At 43.6% G+C, this 20103-nt stretch overlaps 2 protein-coding genes across 20 annotated transcripts in view; one reads left to right on the plus strand and one right to left on the minus strand.

Moving 5' to 3' along the window:
- MRPS35 (mitochondrial ribosomal protein S35) overlaps positions 1 to 11107 on the minus strand; it is a 56594-nt gene extending 45487 nt beyond the window's left edge. Inside the window, exons 1-2 of the mRNA XM_039540433.1 lie at positions 10894 to 11107; positions 2771 to 2823 (exon numbers count right to left, since the gene is read on the minus strand). Coding sequence (XP_039396367.1) covers positions 2771 to 2823; positions 10894 to 11044 — 204 coding nt within the window. The 5' untranslated portion in view covers positions 11045 to 11107. The remainder of the gene's footprint in view (positions 1 to 2770; positions 2824 to 10893) is intronic.
- The window catches only part of LOC120406051 (potassium voltage-gated channel subfamily KQT member 1-like), an 819762-nt gene that overhangs the window by 38566 nt on the left and 761093 nt on the right, over positions 1 to 20103 (plus strand). For 18 of the 19 annotated variants that reach the window (XM_039540307.1, XM_039540238.1, XM_039540231.1 and 15 more), the window contains one exon: positions 19598 to 19666. The gene's annotated coding sequence lies outside the window, so the exon portion shown is untranslated. Of the gene's footprint in view, positions 1 to 11372; positions 11501 to 19597; positions 19667 to 20103 lie in introns of those variants that run through there. The other variant, XM_039540340.1, reaches the window with a different exon arrangement.

Raw genomic sequence — 20103 nt, forward strand, 5'->3', positions numbered from 1 at the left:
TTTTCATTCTACAGCTACTGTTGGCAATGATTCAGTGGTATGAGGGAGACTGGACATGTGTCAAACATTCTCACTGGTAGATTGCTTGGCACAACTGTCACTGTTCTTTAAAAGTTTAACAACTTAAATATAGCTTGGGTTTTAGGGCTTGAAAGACCCCCATGGCACTGATGCTTCATCTCCACTGAGCAAAGAGAGTACTGACGAGGGAGCAAGATAGGGAACTTTTAAAGAACAGCCACACTGGGCCTAAGACCGAGCTCTATCCCACCACTGCACACACCACATATCTTACTAACACAACCCTTTAAACCAATAACTCCATTGGTTTAGAGTGAGATTCACCAGTGTTCTGGCCACTTTGCACTGCTCTGCTATTACAAAGCAGCTGTAGATTCAGCTTAACTGGCTTCTGTGCTCTGGCTGCTTTGGTGTGGCACTCAATCTGAGAGAGAGAGAGCGCGAGTGAGAGAGTGAGAGTGTGTGTATATATATCAAATAATCAGAAATAATGCATTCCCTTTGGATTTCTTGTTGAGTGACCATGTGTTTATTATAATAATAAAAAAACACCACAGGAGAGTCCCAGACAAAAAAGCCCACTCAGACAGCATTAATGTTGAGAGTATCCATAGTAGTTTAGTGTTAAAGCCATGATAGTTGATGTAATTATCCTAAAATCAAGTATTGCAAATGCAGAAAACTCAAGAGTCAAGGCCACACTTCAACATATATGGGTTTCTTTTAAGTGTAACCTTAACTCTGAGGACCTGAAGTTGGCAATGCTTGGCCTCAGCATAACATCTCTAAGATACATCCCTTCCCATCCATTCACACAGTTAAACCCCCATCCAGGCTCCCATCTTGACTACTGCAACCTCTTTCTCTCTGGCCTTGACAAACGCAATCTTTCCACACTAATGGCCATTCAGAATGTTGCTGCAAACTGTATTTTCCTACCCTGTCGCTTTGACCATATCACCCCTCTCTGCATCCTTCCATGGACTGCCTTTTCTGTACTGCACCAAACACTTTCAAAGCCCTTCATGGCTTATCCCCACTACCTATTATCGCACATTCAGGGCTTGTCTCCACTTGCCAGTGGATCGATGCTGTGGCGATCAATCCACTGGTGAAGACCTGCTAAATCGACCACAGATCGCTCTCCCGTCAACATAGCATAGTGTGGACCCCACGCTAAGCTATGTCAACTTGAGTTACCCTACTAACGTAACTGAACTTATGTAGCTTAGACAGACTTTCCTCCATAGTGCAGACCCGCCCTCAGTGTCTAAAGATCAACTCTTATCTTATAATGGTCCATGATGCCAGCCTCCATTGCCTGCTTGTTAAATTTTCAAAGCAAAGCAAGCACCTAAAATTTTTCTCTCATGCTGCCTTTCATGCTTGGGAGGAACTTTCTATAAGACAGGATGGATAAAAATGTGTGTGTGTAATATGTAAATAAATCAATAAGATTTTTAAAATTAAACAGTTTTTTTTTTTAAAATCAGCTTATTTAAAATTACATTTGAAATTATAAAAATCTGTGTTAAGGCCTAAGTTTATTATAACCTACTGAAATCATTTAATTAAACTAAACAATATTATGAGGCAATACATGTTTTCTGCCAAAGTCTTAAAGAAAGTTAAACCACTGCACTGGTGGAAGTCAGAGACTAAACTGTAACCAAGAGTTAGTTGAAATGTTAAACCAGTTTTTGACAAAAGTAGCCTCTTTTGCAGATGCAAAAAATATATATATTTTCTTTGTTTTAGTTTATTCAACTAGTTCTGTTCAATTACCAGTGCATTCAAAGTTAAGAAACCAACTGGGAGTTCAAAATGTAGGAAAATGTGTCTTCCTCTTCCAATCTATGCATAAAAACTAAGTGTGCAAGGATGAGGTCCACTAGTTCTAAAATTCTGAAGGAAAATGGTGACCAGAAACAATCATTCAATTCACATGTTTAATAAATCAGTTAGTTTTAAATGCAAAAAAATCATGTTTTGATAATCTTTTTTCTTATGTATCCTGCACATTTCAGGTAGTTTTATTTAACTAAAAACAATTTTAAAATGCTGTTTTATGCAATTTTAGTTGATTTTTCAAAAGAAGCTTGACACAAATCATAAGTAAAACATTCATTTACTGAATAAAAATTAAAATTCTGAATAGATGTAAGCTATGACTTAAATAAATGTGTATTGATATGGCATATCCTCCTGGTTAACAAAAAGAAACACCAAATTTAGTTTCAAGGCTATATTTAGTTCCAAGTCAACATGTTTTAATGATTACCAACCAATGAGAATCAATCTCTCTTTAGGAAATAACTAAAAGTACAGATGCAAAACAAGACCAAAAAAAAACAATTTAAATCTCAGTTTCCTATTTGTTGATTTAAATTGCAATTAAAGCTGGTAATTTAAGTCACTGATTTAAATCAATCCACCCTGCCCTAACACACACAAAGCCATTTAATTTTTCTCCTTCAAATCCTTCCTTAAAACTCTTTGTCACAATGCCTACAAAAGCCTTGGCAACGGGTAGGTTGCTGGTGTGCTGAAACTGCTGCCTATCATGCTGACCAACAGCATCTCATCATTTCTTTGTATTCCCATGACTGTCTGGATCCATCTGTTGTCTTATGGTTGGACTGTAAGCTTCTTGGGACAGGGAGGGTTAATGGACAAATTACTAAAATATGCAGTAAACACTCTTCAAAGTCTTGCAGATAAGGTAGTTGCAAACATTTTTATTTCTTACCACTCTTCTATTTCTTGCAATTTGTGATGTCCTGCTTCTTCTCGATGCTGCAACTGCAAGATATAGCAGTATCTTCAGTAAGACTTAAACAGCATTGCTAAAAACTTGCACATTCAAGAATTTTTACTTTGCCTCATCATTCCATGGCATCTCAAGACAACAGTAAAACTAAAGGGTAAATCCAACCTGCAGAATTAATTGTTACAGTTTGTTTTTTAATCTATGACAAGAACTGGCTTTCAGATCAGGACTATTAAAAAAAAATCACACACATCACTTGTCAGCAGTGGGAAGGAAGCTATCTGTGGAAAAGAGCAACCTCAGCCATCAGTTTCTGCAGAACTGAAGCTCTCCTTTAAAGAGTTAAATTTCTAGCCTTTATGCAGAGCCCATGCATTTGCAGAGATAACCTTTCAAATGTAAATTAATACAGTGCTGTCTTCCAGAGTCTGAGCACAGCTCTAGTGCTTTTGCTGTTGCTGTTCAGGAAAGCTATGAGCAATATAGTAAAATGAACAAGACACTTGAGTTTCACCTCTGGGTTGGCAATTGTGAAACTCTGAAGAACGAGAGAGACAAGATGGGTGAGGTAATATCTTTCACTTGACCAACTTCTGCTGGTAAGAGACAAGCTGACATGGGTCTCTTCGTCAGGTCTGGTGTAAACTCCTCTCTCTCATGAACAGCTGCTGTTCAAGTGAGAGATATATTTCACCCACCCTGTGTATCTAATATCCTGAGACCAACATAGCTACAACAACACTGCATACAACAATCTAAAGAATGTCAGTTTTACACAAATACACCCAGTCCCACAACACAACAATGGGGACTGGCAAGGAAAGTGGGGAAAGAGTGGAGTTTTCACTTTGAGCTGCCAGAATGAGGAAGGAGTTTCAAATTTACCAGACACCTACCATCTAGAGGATGACTTCTCAACAGGAAACTGACCATGGACCTCACTTGCTCACTTCCTCCCCAGCCCAACCATCTTTCATATTGGTACATTTTCAGAGTCTTGTCTGGACATTTAAAAAATGGCAAAAAAGGAACACCAACCTCATGTTCTTAAGCTTATATTTCAAGAATACAATTTTTAATGAGATAAAATCAATATAGCAAATAAAATCACACACTAGTAGTAATTTAGCAGATCTTTAAGCACTCTAATGATGTTAGGACAAATTCAGCTCTGGTGTTTCCCCAATTCCACTCAAGTCAATTAATTTCTATCCACTCATGGCAAGACTGAATTAGATCTTGTGACCTGCATCAATCCTTGCAATATGTATCTGATAAACTAGTCTTCTGTACTGCCCACTAAGATCCTGCTCTCCCAAGAGTAGATATTTACATACACAGAAGCTAACACATACAAAGTTTGATTCATGAGTAGGAAGTCTGACCTTATTAACAATTGGTATATCCTGATGACAATTTGTGAAGCAACAGTGACAAAATATATGGAACGCTCACAGCCAAAGTAGTCAACATCAGACTGTTGCCGGCCCAAAAAGGCCTGAGGCAGCAAACAGTGGTTCGTTGCCCGGTGTGCGTCGCACTAATTATCACACCAGGGTGGAGAATGCAGAAAAAGTTTATTTGAGCTCAAGTAAGGTGCCAGGGAGGTATTTACAACCTCTAATCCTGCACACAGAGATACAAGCTGTGTGTCCCTTCTTATACATGATTTCAACAAGGCATTCTCATTACCCCCCATTGCCCACTCACCCCCCTTCTCCCTTCTAGTCCCCTCCCATATAATAGGCACTTTGTATAGTTAACAATTACATCAAACAGATTAAATCATCCTTGACAGCAAACAATTTATCTCATAACTTTTCAAGGCTGTTACCTTGGTTTACTTCTGAATTTATTACCTTGTCCCTCCTCCCCTCTTTCTAAACTAAACAGGAGATAGTAAAAGGGGCCCTATCTTCTGGTGTCTTACACTGATAAGGAGCAGTTACACATTCCATTCTAAATGCTGACTTAGGAATTCAACTAGAGTTTAACATAAAGGGACTCTTAGACCAGCATAAAATAACTTTGGTCCATTTAGGCCTGGTACAGAAAAGCTTCATTAACACTGTGTTTTTCTACCCTCCTGAGTTATCTAGGGATATGCCTAATGGCACCAACAATCCCCCCCTTTGAGAATACTCAACAAACATTTGGCTGAGTTTTCTCATACTTTGAAGACAAAAACAACAATTAAACTCTAGGGAGCTGGGGTATTCAGTTCCACATTCATCCTCCCTATGGACCCGGTAGGATTCGGTATGTGGAAGCCCACACCCACCCTAACCGGTCCACATGCCTGGAAGGAGTATTGTGAATGTCCATACTTCCATCCAGAAAGTGTCCAAGTATGTCATCCCCCTGACCACAGATCAGATGGTTCCTGATAGTCTGTAAGGGCAGTGGGCCAAGTCTGGTGCTCAAGATCCATCTAAATATACCAGATCCCACTGCAATACCTTCCCAGTCTCAGTGATTCTCAATACCATCTCTGTCAGCAACTTCTGGGTCATAGAACTGAGGGTGGAAATGACATGTAACCCACCAACTCCAGCTTGTATTTGGGATAGCTGAGCTTTAAAAATAAGGCTAGTGGCCTTTTTCTAGGTGGCCCAATTTCTTATCATGTTCCCAGCTTTTAAGAATATTTCAAATGGTTGCTATATTATTGGCCTGAGTCCACAGAGATCTGGTCAATTCCCTCTTCTTGCAGAGGAAACAATCTAGGCTCTCTGTTGTACTAATCTAATGGCAGCCCCTTGTGAGCAATACATGCTGGAGGATTTATCCAAAACACAGGGTGCAGCCTGTAGAATAAACCCCAAAATCTAATCAATACCACAGTCTCAAACAGGGGTCCCACAAATTTCTTCCTGCCAGTGTATAATTCTTGGTTTCTACACCAGGGTCAGTCCTTAATGTCCTTTTTGGTCAGGAAATCCTGGATTCTGACACTGCACAACGCTGTTGGTGGTCACCAGGACTTAATAAGGGTCTTTCCAGCATAGAGCCAAAGCAGTCTTTTGCTGGTGGAGCTTTACATTAATCCAGTTTCCTGGTTCCAAGAAGTGGCAGGCCTCCTAGGGTCTTTATGTAGTTTGTCTTTACCTGTGAAAAAAAGAAACCTAACACATTTCATGAGTGCCTGTCAACGATTTGCAGACTCTACAGCTGTGTGGCACATTTAATTAAGCCCCCCTTGTCTTGGTTGTTAGCTAAGTCTTAGCTGAGAGCAGTGTCCTGAAATGGGGCTAATGCCCTATCTTTAAACTCAGCATGTTAGCTATTTTTCCCCAGTTAACTCGTTCTTCTTCCTTTGTCCTGTCTGGCTTCTTTTAACCTACAAAGGAAACTTAGCCTTCACTTATACATCTTTTTCTAACAATGAACACATATACATTGCCTTTATACAGTACATTAGTCTTATTATTTAAAGTTTGTCACATCTATCCTTTTACTAAAATAACTTTTTCCAGAGCTTTGGGACAACAAGTTAGGACAAGCACACCCACTTTAACGAGTTTATTTCATAGAGCCTCTAGTCCAATAGTTTCCCACCATCCCCAGCCCTCTGGCTAGAAATCTGAAATAGCCAGAAGGATCCAAATACAATATGGGGAGTGGGTTAACTTTCCATATCCTTGCTTCCAAAAACTATTAGTATGCAAGTTTTACTAACAATTTTCAATTAAAAGATTTGGCCAATAAAGTTTCTCTTTCTCTTACTTAAGGAGATGTATTAGACTTTAGTATATCACATTTTTCCCAATTTATCCAAGCACTTTGTATTCCAAGTTGAACAAAACAAGTATCTGTATTCCAATCCAGACTATCCCATAAACAAAATAATTTTGGCCACAAGACAGAACATAAAACACAAAACATAATTTTTACTGTGCCATCAAAGGCATGGTATGTTGAATGCTGTTCAGCTAGCATCAGTTTTCTCTGATTATCTGAAAGACAAAAACAGAAGTCTACCCTTTCTGGGCAATCAATCATCACTGAAAATATACAAGTACCTTAGTTGATCTCAGGCAAAACAGGAATTACCCCATATTTTCATATATATATGTTTCATAGGCAGCTTAGGTCTCAGTGACTTCTACTTTATCAGTTAGATAACTTGCATCAATACAGATGCTTCCTGACTTGCTCTTTACTTTTAACTCCTGCTTTTAAACACTGAAAGAAAACATCACCACTTATAGTGCCTTTAGAACCTAATAAGATTTCAATTACATAGCACTATATACATTTTTTAGATAATTCAACTAAATGGGTCATAACCAAATGATTGCAATCTAATAATTTCTTTGCCTGAATTTATTTACAAACATTTCAAAGACACCAAGAATTTTTCTCTTTAGCATTTTTACAAAGTTCAACTGCTGTTCCCTCCAGCAACTATGGAGTTAACTTTTCACACTGCCTTAAAATCACTCACTTGTTTTCTCCAACAACCACTTTTCTCAACTTAAATCACTATTACAAGTATCCTCCTGGGTATTTGAAATCCCCATGTTTATACCTATGTACTCCTTTCTTCCACTAGACCCTCAAAAGTTTCCAACCCGTTTTCCAATCTCTCCGTCTGTTGCTTGCCTGCCTGGGCCCGATCCTTCTTTTCTAGCTGAACCATTCTTTCCCTAGACACCAATTTGCTCCACTGCCAGTTTTAACTAAGGGGGGGTTGGTTTCTCAATTAGCCCCCACCCTTCTGGTCCTTTTCCATAAAACATTTGAACTCACAAGACTACCCGAGTCCTCCCTTGTGAGGCTTGCCACCTGGGCAAAACACATGGCCCACTGGTGTTTAATCATTTAATTTCCCTTTATAGCAAACACACTGCTATTACGGTGTATGCTGAGCACAAATAGTTAAATTTTGGCAAGTCCCTGAAGGACTGGTACTTGCTTAGCCAGGGCTTCCTTTTCTAACTGGAAATCCTGTCTCAAAGCCTGCAACTTGCCCTGAGCGCAGGTTTGAGTTGCTGTCTGGGTCATGATCTATGCTCTTAATTGCTCAATTCTAGTTATCAAGTACATATTTGTTCTTTTTCTCCAACTACTCTATTGCCCAGTCCTGCTGCAACTGGGGGTAGAACCCCTTTCCAGTTCTCAGACTTACTGCAGCTGAGAGTAGGCTCACCTTTAATCATGCAATCCTCAACATATAACACCAACAGTACCAAACAAAAGAAACACAACATAACAAAGGTAAAACAAATAGATGGTGTAAATTCTATAGGGCTCCCCCATTCTCAATTACTCACCAAACTGTAACAAATCTGTTACCAATTTATCTATTGCAGGACGTCGGGGGAGGACAAAACACACCATATAACCAAACCCCAAAGCTTCCCCAAGCCTTAAGCCACTTTAATACTTACACATATCCAGACTGACCACGTCTGTATATAACATTCAGAGAAGGGGAAATAGGTGGACAGGAGATTATTCTGTATACAGCTTATCCAGTATTTCCAACATGCTTCCACTCTTGGGAGAGCTGTTCTTTTACACCCTGGAATCTCCTGCAGTGTCTCTTTCAGAGATTCCAGTTCAGGTCACCAAGCCATACCAGCTCTGGGATTGCAAAGACTGTTAAATCTCACTGAACAGTTAAGCTTTGCAAATGCAATCTCAGTTCTGTAACTTATATTACCTTTAATTTACCTCTGTCTATATTTTCCCACAGCCAGCTGGGGATAAAAGCAGTTTTTCTTTGTACTTAACATAGTCTGACCTAATACACAGAGCAGCTCTCCTTATCTCTGGGCTTAGCTGAGTTTCAAATTAACCCATTCCTAGACGAATTGCTCACACCGTGTCAGAGGCTTTTCCTTTGGTAATTAAAAGCTCCTCTGAGATATATGATCTTATCTAGATTGAAGATACCTTCTAATGGACATTGTTTAGATGGATTTTCACACGTGTAAAGATTCCAATTCTCTAAATACCTGCAGGTTTCAGGACCATAATGTACGTACATGTACTATGCTGGGGTACCCTTAGGGGGTGAGGTAGAATGTTTAGACTGTCCCTTCCCCCATTTTCCACTTACACACACAAAGAGGGGGGCCCTGTCCGCGCTAGCGGCTCATAAACTAAGAATCTCTCCCTACAGGGGTGGGGAGGGAAGATGGGTTCACATATTCCTAGACCCAGGCAGCTTCCTCGCCGGACGATGCCAGGCTGAGTCAGCCCACCGTGGGTCGGATCTCCTAAAGATCCACTAATTACTGGGCTTGCGTTAGACTAGTCCTGATCATTAGCATTTGCTTCACAGGTTAATCTGGGCGTCTTCCAGTAACAGACACTCACACTGGTATACACACACACACACACCAAGACCATTATTCCCACGGACAATCCTCCTCCCAATGCAGCTCTGGGGCATATGCTGGGGGATTTTTACAAGAGCTCTCTATACAAACAGTTTCAAAAGCTACCCATTCGCTAACAAAACAAAAGTAATTGAAGGATCATGTTGTAATTAAGTGATCCTTCTGGTGGCCACCTTTCCTGGCTCTCTAGTTGATATTGAAGCCAGTCTACTGTACAGAACCTTTTTAGTTTACCCTTAATCATTGGATCCAAACCAAACACTTTCCAATTTGCTAGAATGCATTCTGGGGGCATACACCGTGCCCTGCCTGTACTCTATCCCTGCCCCATACCTATGGGAAGACACTGGGCGTCCCCAGGTCTTAACAGGCAAACAAAAGGTTAACAGCACTGAACTGTTCCTACCTTTTCCACAGGACCGGTTCCTCACCGTCGCCCGCAGCTGCTTCTCCACTATCTGAGTGCGTTGCACCGTTGTGCCTTCCAAGGTCGGTCTGACACGTCCCTGCCGAGGCCCCCGGTAAAAGCACCGGTGCGCGCTGGCATCGGCTGTGACTGTCGTCCACCGGCCATTGGAGGAGTCCGGGCAAGGCACAATTTTGCCTCGAGCCCACCCAGGGACGCCAAGACTGTTGCCGGCCCAAAAGGCCTGAGGCAGCAAACAGTGGTTCGTTGCCCGGTGTGCGTCGCACTAATTATCACACCAGGGTGGAGAATGCAGAAAAAGTTTATTTGAGCTCAAGTAAGGTGCCAGGGAGGTATTTACAACCTCTAATCCTGCACACAGAGATACAAGCTGTGTGTCCCTTCTTATACATGATTTCAACAAGGCATTCTCATTACCCCCCATTGCCCACTCACCCCCCTTCTCCCTTCTAGTCCCCTCCCATATAATAGGCACTTTGTATAGTTAACAATTACATCAAACAGATTAAATCATCCTTGACAGCAAACAATTTATCTCATAACTTTTCAAGGCTGTTACCTTGGTTTACTTCTGAATTTATTACCTTGTCCCTCCTCCCCTCTTTCTAAACTAAACAGGAGATAGTAAAAGGGGCCCTATCTTCTGGTGTCTTACACTGATAAGGAGCAGTTACACATTCCATTCTAAATGCTGACTTAGGAATTCAACTAGAGTTTAACATAAAGGGACTCTTAGACCAGCATAAAATAACTTTGGTCCATTTAGGCCTGGTACAGAAAAGCTTCATTAACACTGTGTTTTTCTACCCTCCTGAGTTATCTAGGGATATGCCTAATGGCACCAACAAGACCAAAGATATGACGACTATAACAAAATCTACTTCCATAGCTCTGGACAAATTGCAAAAAGATCTTCCCTATAGTATCTGAGCACCTGCCAGGTAACATCAATAGCAAGTGTTTAAGGTTTATTTGTCTAAACCACACAGAAGCATAGAAGTGTTAACAACTTGCCAACCCTATTCACGGATAAAGAGCTGCGCGAGGATGGCGCTGAGCACATGCACAGGGACACTGATGCAGAAGCGTCACGGGGATGATTAGCCCCGAACCCAGCATCGCAGACCCAGGGAATTCCGAGGCAACGCCACACTGAACAGCAAATAGAGCCAAGTCTGTTCCGCACAAGCTTAACTCCATCGGCGTTTCCTGCATTGATGCCGCTTGTTGCATTTATTTTTCCTGTCACAGAACAAAACACCCCCCCGCCCCCCCAGCGGAGACGCGCTACTCGGAGCCCCAACAATGGGGCGGGCGGGTCTCACCTTGGCCCGGGCTGGGCCCCCCGCTCCCCACAACCAGGGCGGTGGAATAAGCCGATGCCCGGAGGAGCGACCTGGGCCCCGGGGCCAGGCCCGCGCAAAGCCGGGGCAGCATCGGGCGGGCGCAGAAGAGGCAGCCACTGGCGGCCACCATGTTACTTTGCGGCTCACGCACGCGCACTTCAGGCGGCTCACGGAAGCCGCTTTAGGCCAAACCGATTAGGCGAAGCACGAGATTCCCCGCGCGCGCTCGGTCTGGGGAGGGGGGCGGGGCTTCTCGCATGTGCCCGCCCGTTTGGCAGGAGGGGCGCGCGCTGCTCTTGCTTTAGTGGCTGGGGCGCTTGCAGAGCAGCTGGCTGAGACTGTGGCTGCTTCTGTCGTGGAAACATGCGAGGGAAAATGCATGTGGGTGTTTTGAGAGGGAGGGAGGAGAGATAAATTCCAGCAGCAATAATGAATTTTTAATACTAACCCCTGTAGAGCAGAAACCAAACAAATGGTAGCAAAGGATTATCTTAAAAGGAGGATGAAAAGAAAGGGAGGCAGAGGAGCAAAGTGGTGCCTTATTCAGTAAGTGGCAAACTGCTGCTCTTGCCATACATCATTAAATGTACGTAGCTGCACCCCACCTTTGCCAGTCTGCTCTTATCACGACACTTGCGATAATTGTTTTTCTTAAAACCCCAACTCCTGCATTTATGTGATTGCGGGAGAATCTCCGCTTTTACGGTTTTGTTTTTTTAAGTAACTTTTTAGGTGTCACGGTTGTGTGAGAAAGCTTGAAAACATAGCCCAAGAGTATTCTAAGACAGCGGCTCTCAAACTTTTGTACTGGTGACCCCTTTCACATAGCAAGCCTCTGAGTGCGACCCCCCCCGCATATAAATTAAAAACACGTTTTAATATATTTAACACCATTATAAATGCTGGAGACAAAGTGTGGTTTGGGGTGGAGGTTGACAGCTCGTGACCCTCCCCCCCCCGTGTAATAACCTCGTGATCCCCTGAGAGGTCCCGACTCCCAGTTTGAGAACCCCTGCTGTAAGAGGTTTACAATCCAGATGACAAATAAAAAGTGTTGGGAAATATTTTGCTAGCTGGCAGCTGGTATTGTGGGAAGCTAGAATGTTTAGGTTTTTAAGATGGGTTAATTAGGCTTTGAGCTTTGTTTTGAGAAGTTGGCCTTGGCTAGTTTATGAAGTCACAGCTGCGGGTGTGTGTACCTTGTTAACCAATTAGCAACTGCTTGCTTGCCTGCTGCAAGAGTATAAAGATGTATGCTGGAGAGAAATAAATGACTTTTGCTGCTAATCAAACTGACTGAAAAGCTTTGTTCATATACGCCTGCGATGCAACAAATGGTGACCCCGACGTGATTGAATGAGGACAGTGTTGGTGGCCTGAACTGAAAAGAAGAAAAGGAGGCGCACCTGAGTCTCAGTGTCGGCGGCTAGGAGCCGCAGGGCGTCCAAAAGAGGGGCGCACCTGAGCTCAGTGTTGAGCGGCTGCAGGGAGTCCGAAGAGCTGGGCGCCCCTGAGTACAGTGTCGAGCGGCTAGGAGCCGTAGGGTGTCCGAAAAGAGGGGCGCACCTGAGCTCAGTGTCGAGTGGCAAGCCGCAGGGCGTCTGAAAAGGGAGGCACACCCCAGCCCAGAGGTGAGCAGCTAACATGGGAACCGCTGCATCAGCGGAAGAAAGGACGGTGCATGAATATCTGATGCGCATCGCGGAGCGGCAGGGAGAGAAGCTCCCCTCTGATACGTTATCCCGTCTGCTGCGGTGGGGACGGAGAAGGGGACTTTCTGTTCAACCAAGTACAATTTTTGATAAAACTGTTTGGGAGCGGCTAGGCTCCGAGCTTTGGAAGTCGGTGGCTCAGGGCGATAAGGAGGCCTTCTCCCTGAGTCCAGTATGGAATAAGGCGAAGGAGATAGTAGAAACTCTCACGGCCGAGGCAGGAGTGCAGGCGGCCCTTTCTGAGCTTTGCCGCCCAACGCCCGGAATGCCTTCTGTGTTGCCGGTTGGAGCCAGAGAGTTTTTCGGTGGTGAGGACACGGTGATACCTTTGGCTTCCAACCCCTACCCTATGGATGATGTTGCCCCTGCTACGGCTCCACTACCCTCCAATGTGGCTATTGGCCCCGACATGATTGATCCTGCTACGGTCCCGTTACCCCCCGATACGCCCGAGCCTATGGAGACAGCCTTGCCGTATGCGCCCCCTCCAAAGCCATGCCGTGTCCACGGGACCTGGGGGTGCCACGATTGCGGGGGAACGAAGGGGGCTCGGGTGGAACATGTGCCATCAAAGCCATATCCCGATTTGACTACGTTTACTCAGTTTACTCAGTCTGATGCCTTCTATAAGGAGATGGAGCGCCAGGGTCGACAGCTGCAGCATATGTGTGACAAGTTGGACCAGTTGCACGGTTCTCCACCTGGATCATCGCGGCCGCATCTTCACGAGCGCTTTCATCCGACTTGCCCTTCCGCCCCGCCTGGCCCCGGGGACCCTCCAACTGGGGACCCTCCGGATCCGGTACAGCGCTGGCATGGAGTTTTAAGAGAAGCCATCCTTGAAGGTCTAACCCCTGAGGCCTTTCCGGTGATTACGCCAGACCCTCAACACCCTAATCATAGACGGTGGGCCCCTTTGGACTGGAAGTTGATCCGTGAGGCACAGAAATCGATCATGGCTTATGGACTAGATAATCCGTATGTACAGTCTATACTTGAACAGGTGTTTACTGGACAGGCAATGTGTCCCTATGATGCGATCAAGCTAGCTGATATGCTTCTTACACCTACCCAGAGACTTTTGTGGAAAGATGATTGGGCTAAAAGAATTGATTTGGCCCTTGTCCGCAATTTGGATTTACCGGACGATGATGTTCGGCGTGTGGCCACTGTTGACATGCTTTTGGGGACCGGCCGCTTTGTTGACCCGCATTTGCAAGCCCGCCTCGATCCCCGGATCCTGCAGCAGTCGCAGGAACTGGCTTTGGCTGCCTTTAAAGCGGTGCCCCAGATGGGAAAGCCGAGCCCTCCCTACGCTAAAATTATGCAAGGCCCATCGGAACCTTATTCCACCTTTTTGGATCGCCTTCGAGAGGCTATTGATAGATCTCCTAATCTGACGCCAGAGGCCAGAACTGCAGTTGGACTTGATCTTGCAACCCAGAATGCAAATCCCACTTGCCGTATATTAGCCACCTTGCCCAAGACTGCGACCCTGATGGAAATGATTGAGGCATGTGGTAGGGCCGCTATGCTTGAGGAGATGGATAAGGCAGCAATTCATGCTAAGGCACAGGCCTCTGCACTGGCCGTGGCGTTACAACCCCTGCTCGGGCGACAGCGGGGGGCTAGAAAACCGACCCGGCCAGCCGGCCCCTGTTTTGGTTGCGGAAAACCCGGGCATTTCCGGCGGGACTGCCCTATGCAAAATGGGCAGCGGGCCTCTGATGTGTTACCTGAAGCTGCAACTGGCGCTTGCACACGATGTGATAAGTTTGGACATCGCGCCGCCGACTGTTGGGCGCGTATAAGAAGGATGGAACACCGCTGCCGGAACGGATTTCAGAGCGCCTCGGAGGAGCGCGACGACACAAGTGCCTCCAACCAGCAACCCGGCTGCCTGGAACACCTCACCGAGCAACCGTGGCAGCGCCGGAGTGGACTTGGCCACAGCGACAGATGTAGTTTTAGAGACTGACGAGGTTCAAGTTCTTCCTTCCAACATCGATGGTCCATTAGGATTTGGACTGAGTGCCCTTTTGATTGGCCGTTCGTCAACATCGAAACAAGGTATTTTTGTTTTGCCTGGCCTTATTGATGCCGATTATACGGGGAATATTGGGATAATGGTACACGCGCCCTTTGTCCCCTGTGACTATAACTGCTGGTACACGTCTTGCTCAGTTAATACCTTTCAAGGGATGTGTGCCCGATCGACCCGATTGACCGCGGTCTCGAGGGTTTGGATCCACTGGCCCTCCCACACTGCCTTTGCTATGGCCATCACTTTGCGCAAGCCCACCCGAACTGCTCGGCTTCAGGGATCCGATGGGCGGCAGATCACTCAGGAGCTTTTATGGGGGATGCAATGCAGAGTGGGGTAACTGAGGCACCTGGGACGTCAGAGGTAGAAGATACTGTGTTTACCTTGGAATCAGCGCCCACTGGAGCGGTTGCAGCTGAGGCCCCCATGCAGAATGATGTAGGAGATGCGCCATCTAACCTAGTATCAGAATGCCCAGGGGCAGTTGTAAATGGGGCCCCTCTACAGAGCGACATGTGTCCTCAAGAACTGCCTGTGTGTGGAAAGGGAGACGAAGAGGAGCAAGAGAATTTAGCTGTGCAGCTGGCAGATACTGGCTCACCCATTTTTAGTATTGAAAGCTCTGGGGCTCAAAAAACATTTGTGCCTGTTACAGCTGCAGCAATTGAAGAACAAATCATTGCAGAAACTGTAACATCTATGGAAACCTCAGCTGAAACTTTAAAGCCTTTAGAAGCAGTGCCTGGAAAACTATTTCCTGAACTAGTCCAAGATATTACCACTGCTCATTCAGGATTTGAGGCTGCAAACAGTAGGACTGAAGAAACTGCAACAGTGTCAGTATTAGAGATGACTGCTGCAATGGTGGATGGAATGACTGAGAAAGCAACAAGATGTACACACCCTGAGCCCCTGGAGAACAACTGCTTGTTAGCTGTGCCAGGATCCCGTTTGTTTGATCCTCCCTGATTGATTTAATTGATGGAGATAATTTTTGCTTTGCCTGAATGTATAGGATGGTGTCCTGATAATTTCCCCCGTAGAACTTGAACCACGATGGTGGTGGAACAGAAGAAAAAACACTCACATCATTGATCTTGCCAATGTCTAGAAATTCCTGACTAAAAGGGCATTGAGAACTGACCCTGGTAAAGAAGCAAAGAATTGCACACTGGCAGGAAAAAATTTGGGACTCCTGCTAAAAAATGTGGTATTGATTGGATTTTGGGGTTTATTTTACAGGCTGCGCCCTGTGTTGTGGAATTTTTTTTTTTTTAGCATGTATTGCCCTCCCTAATTGGATTGTAAATGATATTAACCCTCCCATTACTAACCCCTGATTTTAGAGCCGAATTGTTTTGGTGTTTAAAGTTTGAGAAAACTCAGCCAAAAGGTTTGTTGAGTATTCTCAAAGGGGGGGGAGTTTATGGTGTTATTTAGGCATAAATTTAGGTAATTTGGGAGAATGGCTTTGAATTTATGTGACCCAAAATACCTTTATGTAAAGTGCTTTGGATCGGGCCCAGGCAGGCACGCGATAGATAGAGAACTTGACGAGGAAAAAAGGATCGGGCCCAAGCGGGCAGGCAACAGACAACAAGCTTGGAATACTGGTTGATAACCTTGAGGGTGTAGTTGATAGAAAAGGTAATTAACTACTAGCGAGTAATGTTAGGCAGAGTACAAAGTTAACTCTGTGGTTGCTGGAGGGAATAGCAGTTGAATTCTGCAAAGTTGCTAAAGAGTAAAGTTTTGGTGTTTTTGAAATGTTTGTAAATAAATTTAGGTAAAGATATTAGTTTGTAATTGTTTGGCTATGAATAATTTTGTTGTATTAGCTGAAGAATGTATATAGTGCTATGTAATTGTAATTGTATTAGGTTTAAGGGCATATAAGTGGTGATTTTTTTTTAGGGTTTAAAAGTAGAAGTTAATAGTAAGAACCCTTAAGCTGTGAATAGCTTTGAATTTAGAAGTAAGTTAGGATGCAATTGTATTACTGTAAATGATGTAATTGATGATGTAATTTTCCCTTTTTTTTTTTTTTTTTTGCCTGATGGTACTAAGGGTATTTGTATATTGTATGTAATAATTGCTTGCCCAGTAGGGGTAGTTTTGTTTTGTTTTTTAGATATTAAGAAAATTGGTGTTAGCTGCATAGCATTTTATGTACCATGCATTTATTTATAGAGTCAACTTTATGTTATGTGTTTTATGTTTTGTTTTGTGGTGTTTGTGTTTGTTTGTTTTTCTGGCCAGAATTGTCTTTTGCGTTTTATGTGGTTTATGTTGTGTTTTTTCTAGGACCCCCCCTCCCTCAGTGTCAGTTTGATCGCCTGACATCTGAGGGATGATTTGGTAATAGAAGTTTGCCACAAGTTGGTGTGCTATAGAGAAGGGGGGAATCCTGTAGAATTTACACCATTTATGTGTTTGATTTTTGTGTATTTATGTTTGTTTTGTTTGATGTTGCTGCAGTGGAAGCCCTTATTGGAAACCTGCTTTGTGGGTGTTTGCATATTGGCAGAACCCTCCTGGCCCCTTGGGCCACTTGCGTTACCTGGAGGAAGGATGTATAGGTAAAAGTAGGGCATTGCGGAAGATATTGTTACGGTTTAGTTAGGCAGCTGGTGTTTAAATTTGCTTTTAGTTTTGCTGTGTAATAGATTGTAGTAATGTGATGCTATAAGTTGAAAATGTTTTGCTAATGTTTTTATTCCTTTTTTTCTTTCCCTCCTTTTTTGATTTTGGGTAGAGGGGGGAGGTGTTGGGAAATATTTTGCTAGCTGGCAGCTGGTATTGTGGGAAGCTAGAATGTTTAGGTTTTTAAGATGGGTTAATTAGGCTTTGAGCTTTGTTTTGAGAAGTTGGCCTTGGCTAGTTTATGAAGTCACAGCTGCGGGTGTGTGTACCTTGTTAACCAATTAGCAACTGCTTGCTTGCCTGCTGCAAGAGTATAAAGATGTATGCTGGAGAGAAATAAATGACTTTTGCTGCTAATCAAACTGACTGAAAAGCTTTGTTCATATACGCCTGCGATGCAACAAAAAAGTTCCCTCAATGTATTTCTTAAAATAACTCATGTTTTGGGGGGTCTTGAACTAGGAACATCAGTAGGTACACAAGGAATAGAAGGCTTGGCTGCCAGCTGCCTACAGGGTATGGCTCTAATTATACTTGTGTTCATCTATACTCCTACAGATAGTCTCACATATGCAAATCATAAGATTGGCTTTTATGAGGTTTTTTTAAAACTAAATTTCACATCCTTTCCTTGCCTTTTGGTTTCTGGGTCTTATGTTGGGTCATGTTTTCAAGCTTTTCTCAACAATCATAAAGATTATAAACTTATGTGTGTGTTGGGGTGGGGTGGGTTGGGGGTTTCTCCTGAGTGAAAGATGGGGTTCTCACATATTTTCATAACTCAGAAATCTGGAGCTTGAGAACACCACTGATTATGAGAGTTAGCAATATTGCAGATATCAAGGCACAGGCACTGTGAAGTGATTGGTTTATTACAACTAGCTAACGGGGGCTCATTTCAAGGCACGGTTTTCTGAGGTCTCTGGTTGTGATGGCAAGGCATGAGCTCTGTGACAGCACTCACTACTATTTTTAGCTCACTGAGCTAATCTCAAGGCACAGGTGGTTACTGAAATTATTGGCTTAGTAGCTCAGTTCCTGTAGCTAGTATGTTAAAGACTTGCTGAGCAAAAGACCTCATAGAAACCATGGGGCACAGAGATCCCCTGCTCCAGGATCTACATATTAATTTGCCAAAAAAAATCATGTAAAAATGTCACTAATGAAAGCCTGACACAGCTCATCATAGAATTATAGAGTTTAAGGCCAGAAGGACCACTAGATCATCTAATCTGACCTCCTGTATATCACAGGCCACCAATACCCCAGCATCTGCACACTTAACCCAACAACTAAAATGAGACCAACGTATTACGTCCCAGAGGAGACTAGACCGTTCTGTGCCACAGGCAGAGACTAGGAGGGATCAAAGTGCACCAGTCCTCGAGGCCCCCACAATGGCAAGGAAATGATGAGTGGGATTTCTCAGATGATTCTGGCAAATGACCCACACTCACAAACTCTGCAGAGTAAGGTGAACCCTTCTCCACAACATCACTGCTAATGTGACCTGGGGAAATTCCTTCCTACCCCACATATGATGATCAGTTAGACCCTGAGCATGTAAGCAAGAACCAGCCAGCCAAACCCCTGAGAGAAAGAATACTTGGTACACCTCAGAGTCCTCACCCACCCTGCCCCATGTCCAGCCATGGCCATCCCCTAGCTTTAGAAGGAGATAAAACTCCCAGAATTCTTTGGGGGGGGAGAGCCCTTCCTGACCGCTGCCAGTGACTGGCTGAAACCCTAAAGCATGAACTTTAGAAATGTAAGACATAAACTGGTAGTAAGCCCCAGCTTTCTTCTTACAACTCCTGACTCTTCACTGGAACCCAAGAAGGACGTGCACGTGACTAGATGCAAGAAGTCTGGAAATTGTAATGGAGAATAGATTATTAATTATGTGAAACACCTCAGAGAGTTGGGTCATCATAACTCTAAATAGAAAGAGTTGTGCTATCCCTAAAGAAATCAAAAGGTACCAAACCAAAAAATTAACCCTGAATATATTATCTACTGCTAATCAGAAAATTATAGGCTAAGGATGAAATTCACACCTGTGCAGAAGGTCTGTGCACCAGGTGGGTGTTCAAAACAGAACTAGAGTTTCACCCTAAATTAATCAGAGCCACATGGGACAACAAAGAGGAGGATGGCTGGATGTTTTTCAACATGTTTCTATCAAAGATAGTCCCCAAAAGTGTCAATTTTTTCTACTGAAAATCTTCAACATGTTTCAGCCATCTCTTATTTCTCATTGTTTGAAAACCCATTCATTTTTCAGGTCTCAGAGTAAACCTGGGGATGAATCTCTTTGCTTGTTACAGAAGCTGTCAACAACAAATGGAGACTGGTAAGTATTTTCCTTTTATCTTTAATTTCTTTGTTTTATTCTGCTTTAGATTTTTAATGCTTAGATTCAGTTTGTGGTATTTACATATGAACATCAGATGTGTTTGTCATCTTCATAGCATTTCTGCTAATCTTCCCTGAATGTAGATTCCTCTCTACATTCAGGCTTCCACTTCTGTTTCGCCCCATCCCGAGGTTAATAATAAACAAATTCCAAAATCTAGACTTCATGGCTAGCACTTTCTTTACATCATCAGACAAAAAATTACATTAAGTTTGAGACTGCATATCAATAATTTAAGGTAAAATACATTACAGGGTGCTGTGACTGTCCCAAAACAAAGCAGATGGACAGTTAATGCACCCAAACAACCTTAACTCTGCCCAGCCACATATTCTTCAGATTTCCCATGTAGTTAAATCTCATGGAAGTCTTGT

Source organism: Mauremys reevesii, linkage group 1 (assembly GCF_016161935.1).
Source record: "Mauremys reevesii isolate NIE-2019 linkage group 1, ASM1616193v1, whole genome shotgun sequence".
Taxonomy (NCBI): domain Eukaryota; kingdom Metazoa; phylum Chordata; order Testudines; family Geoemydidae; genus Mauremys; species Mauremys reevesii.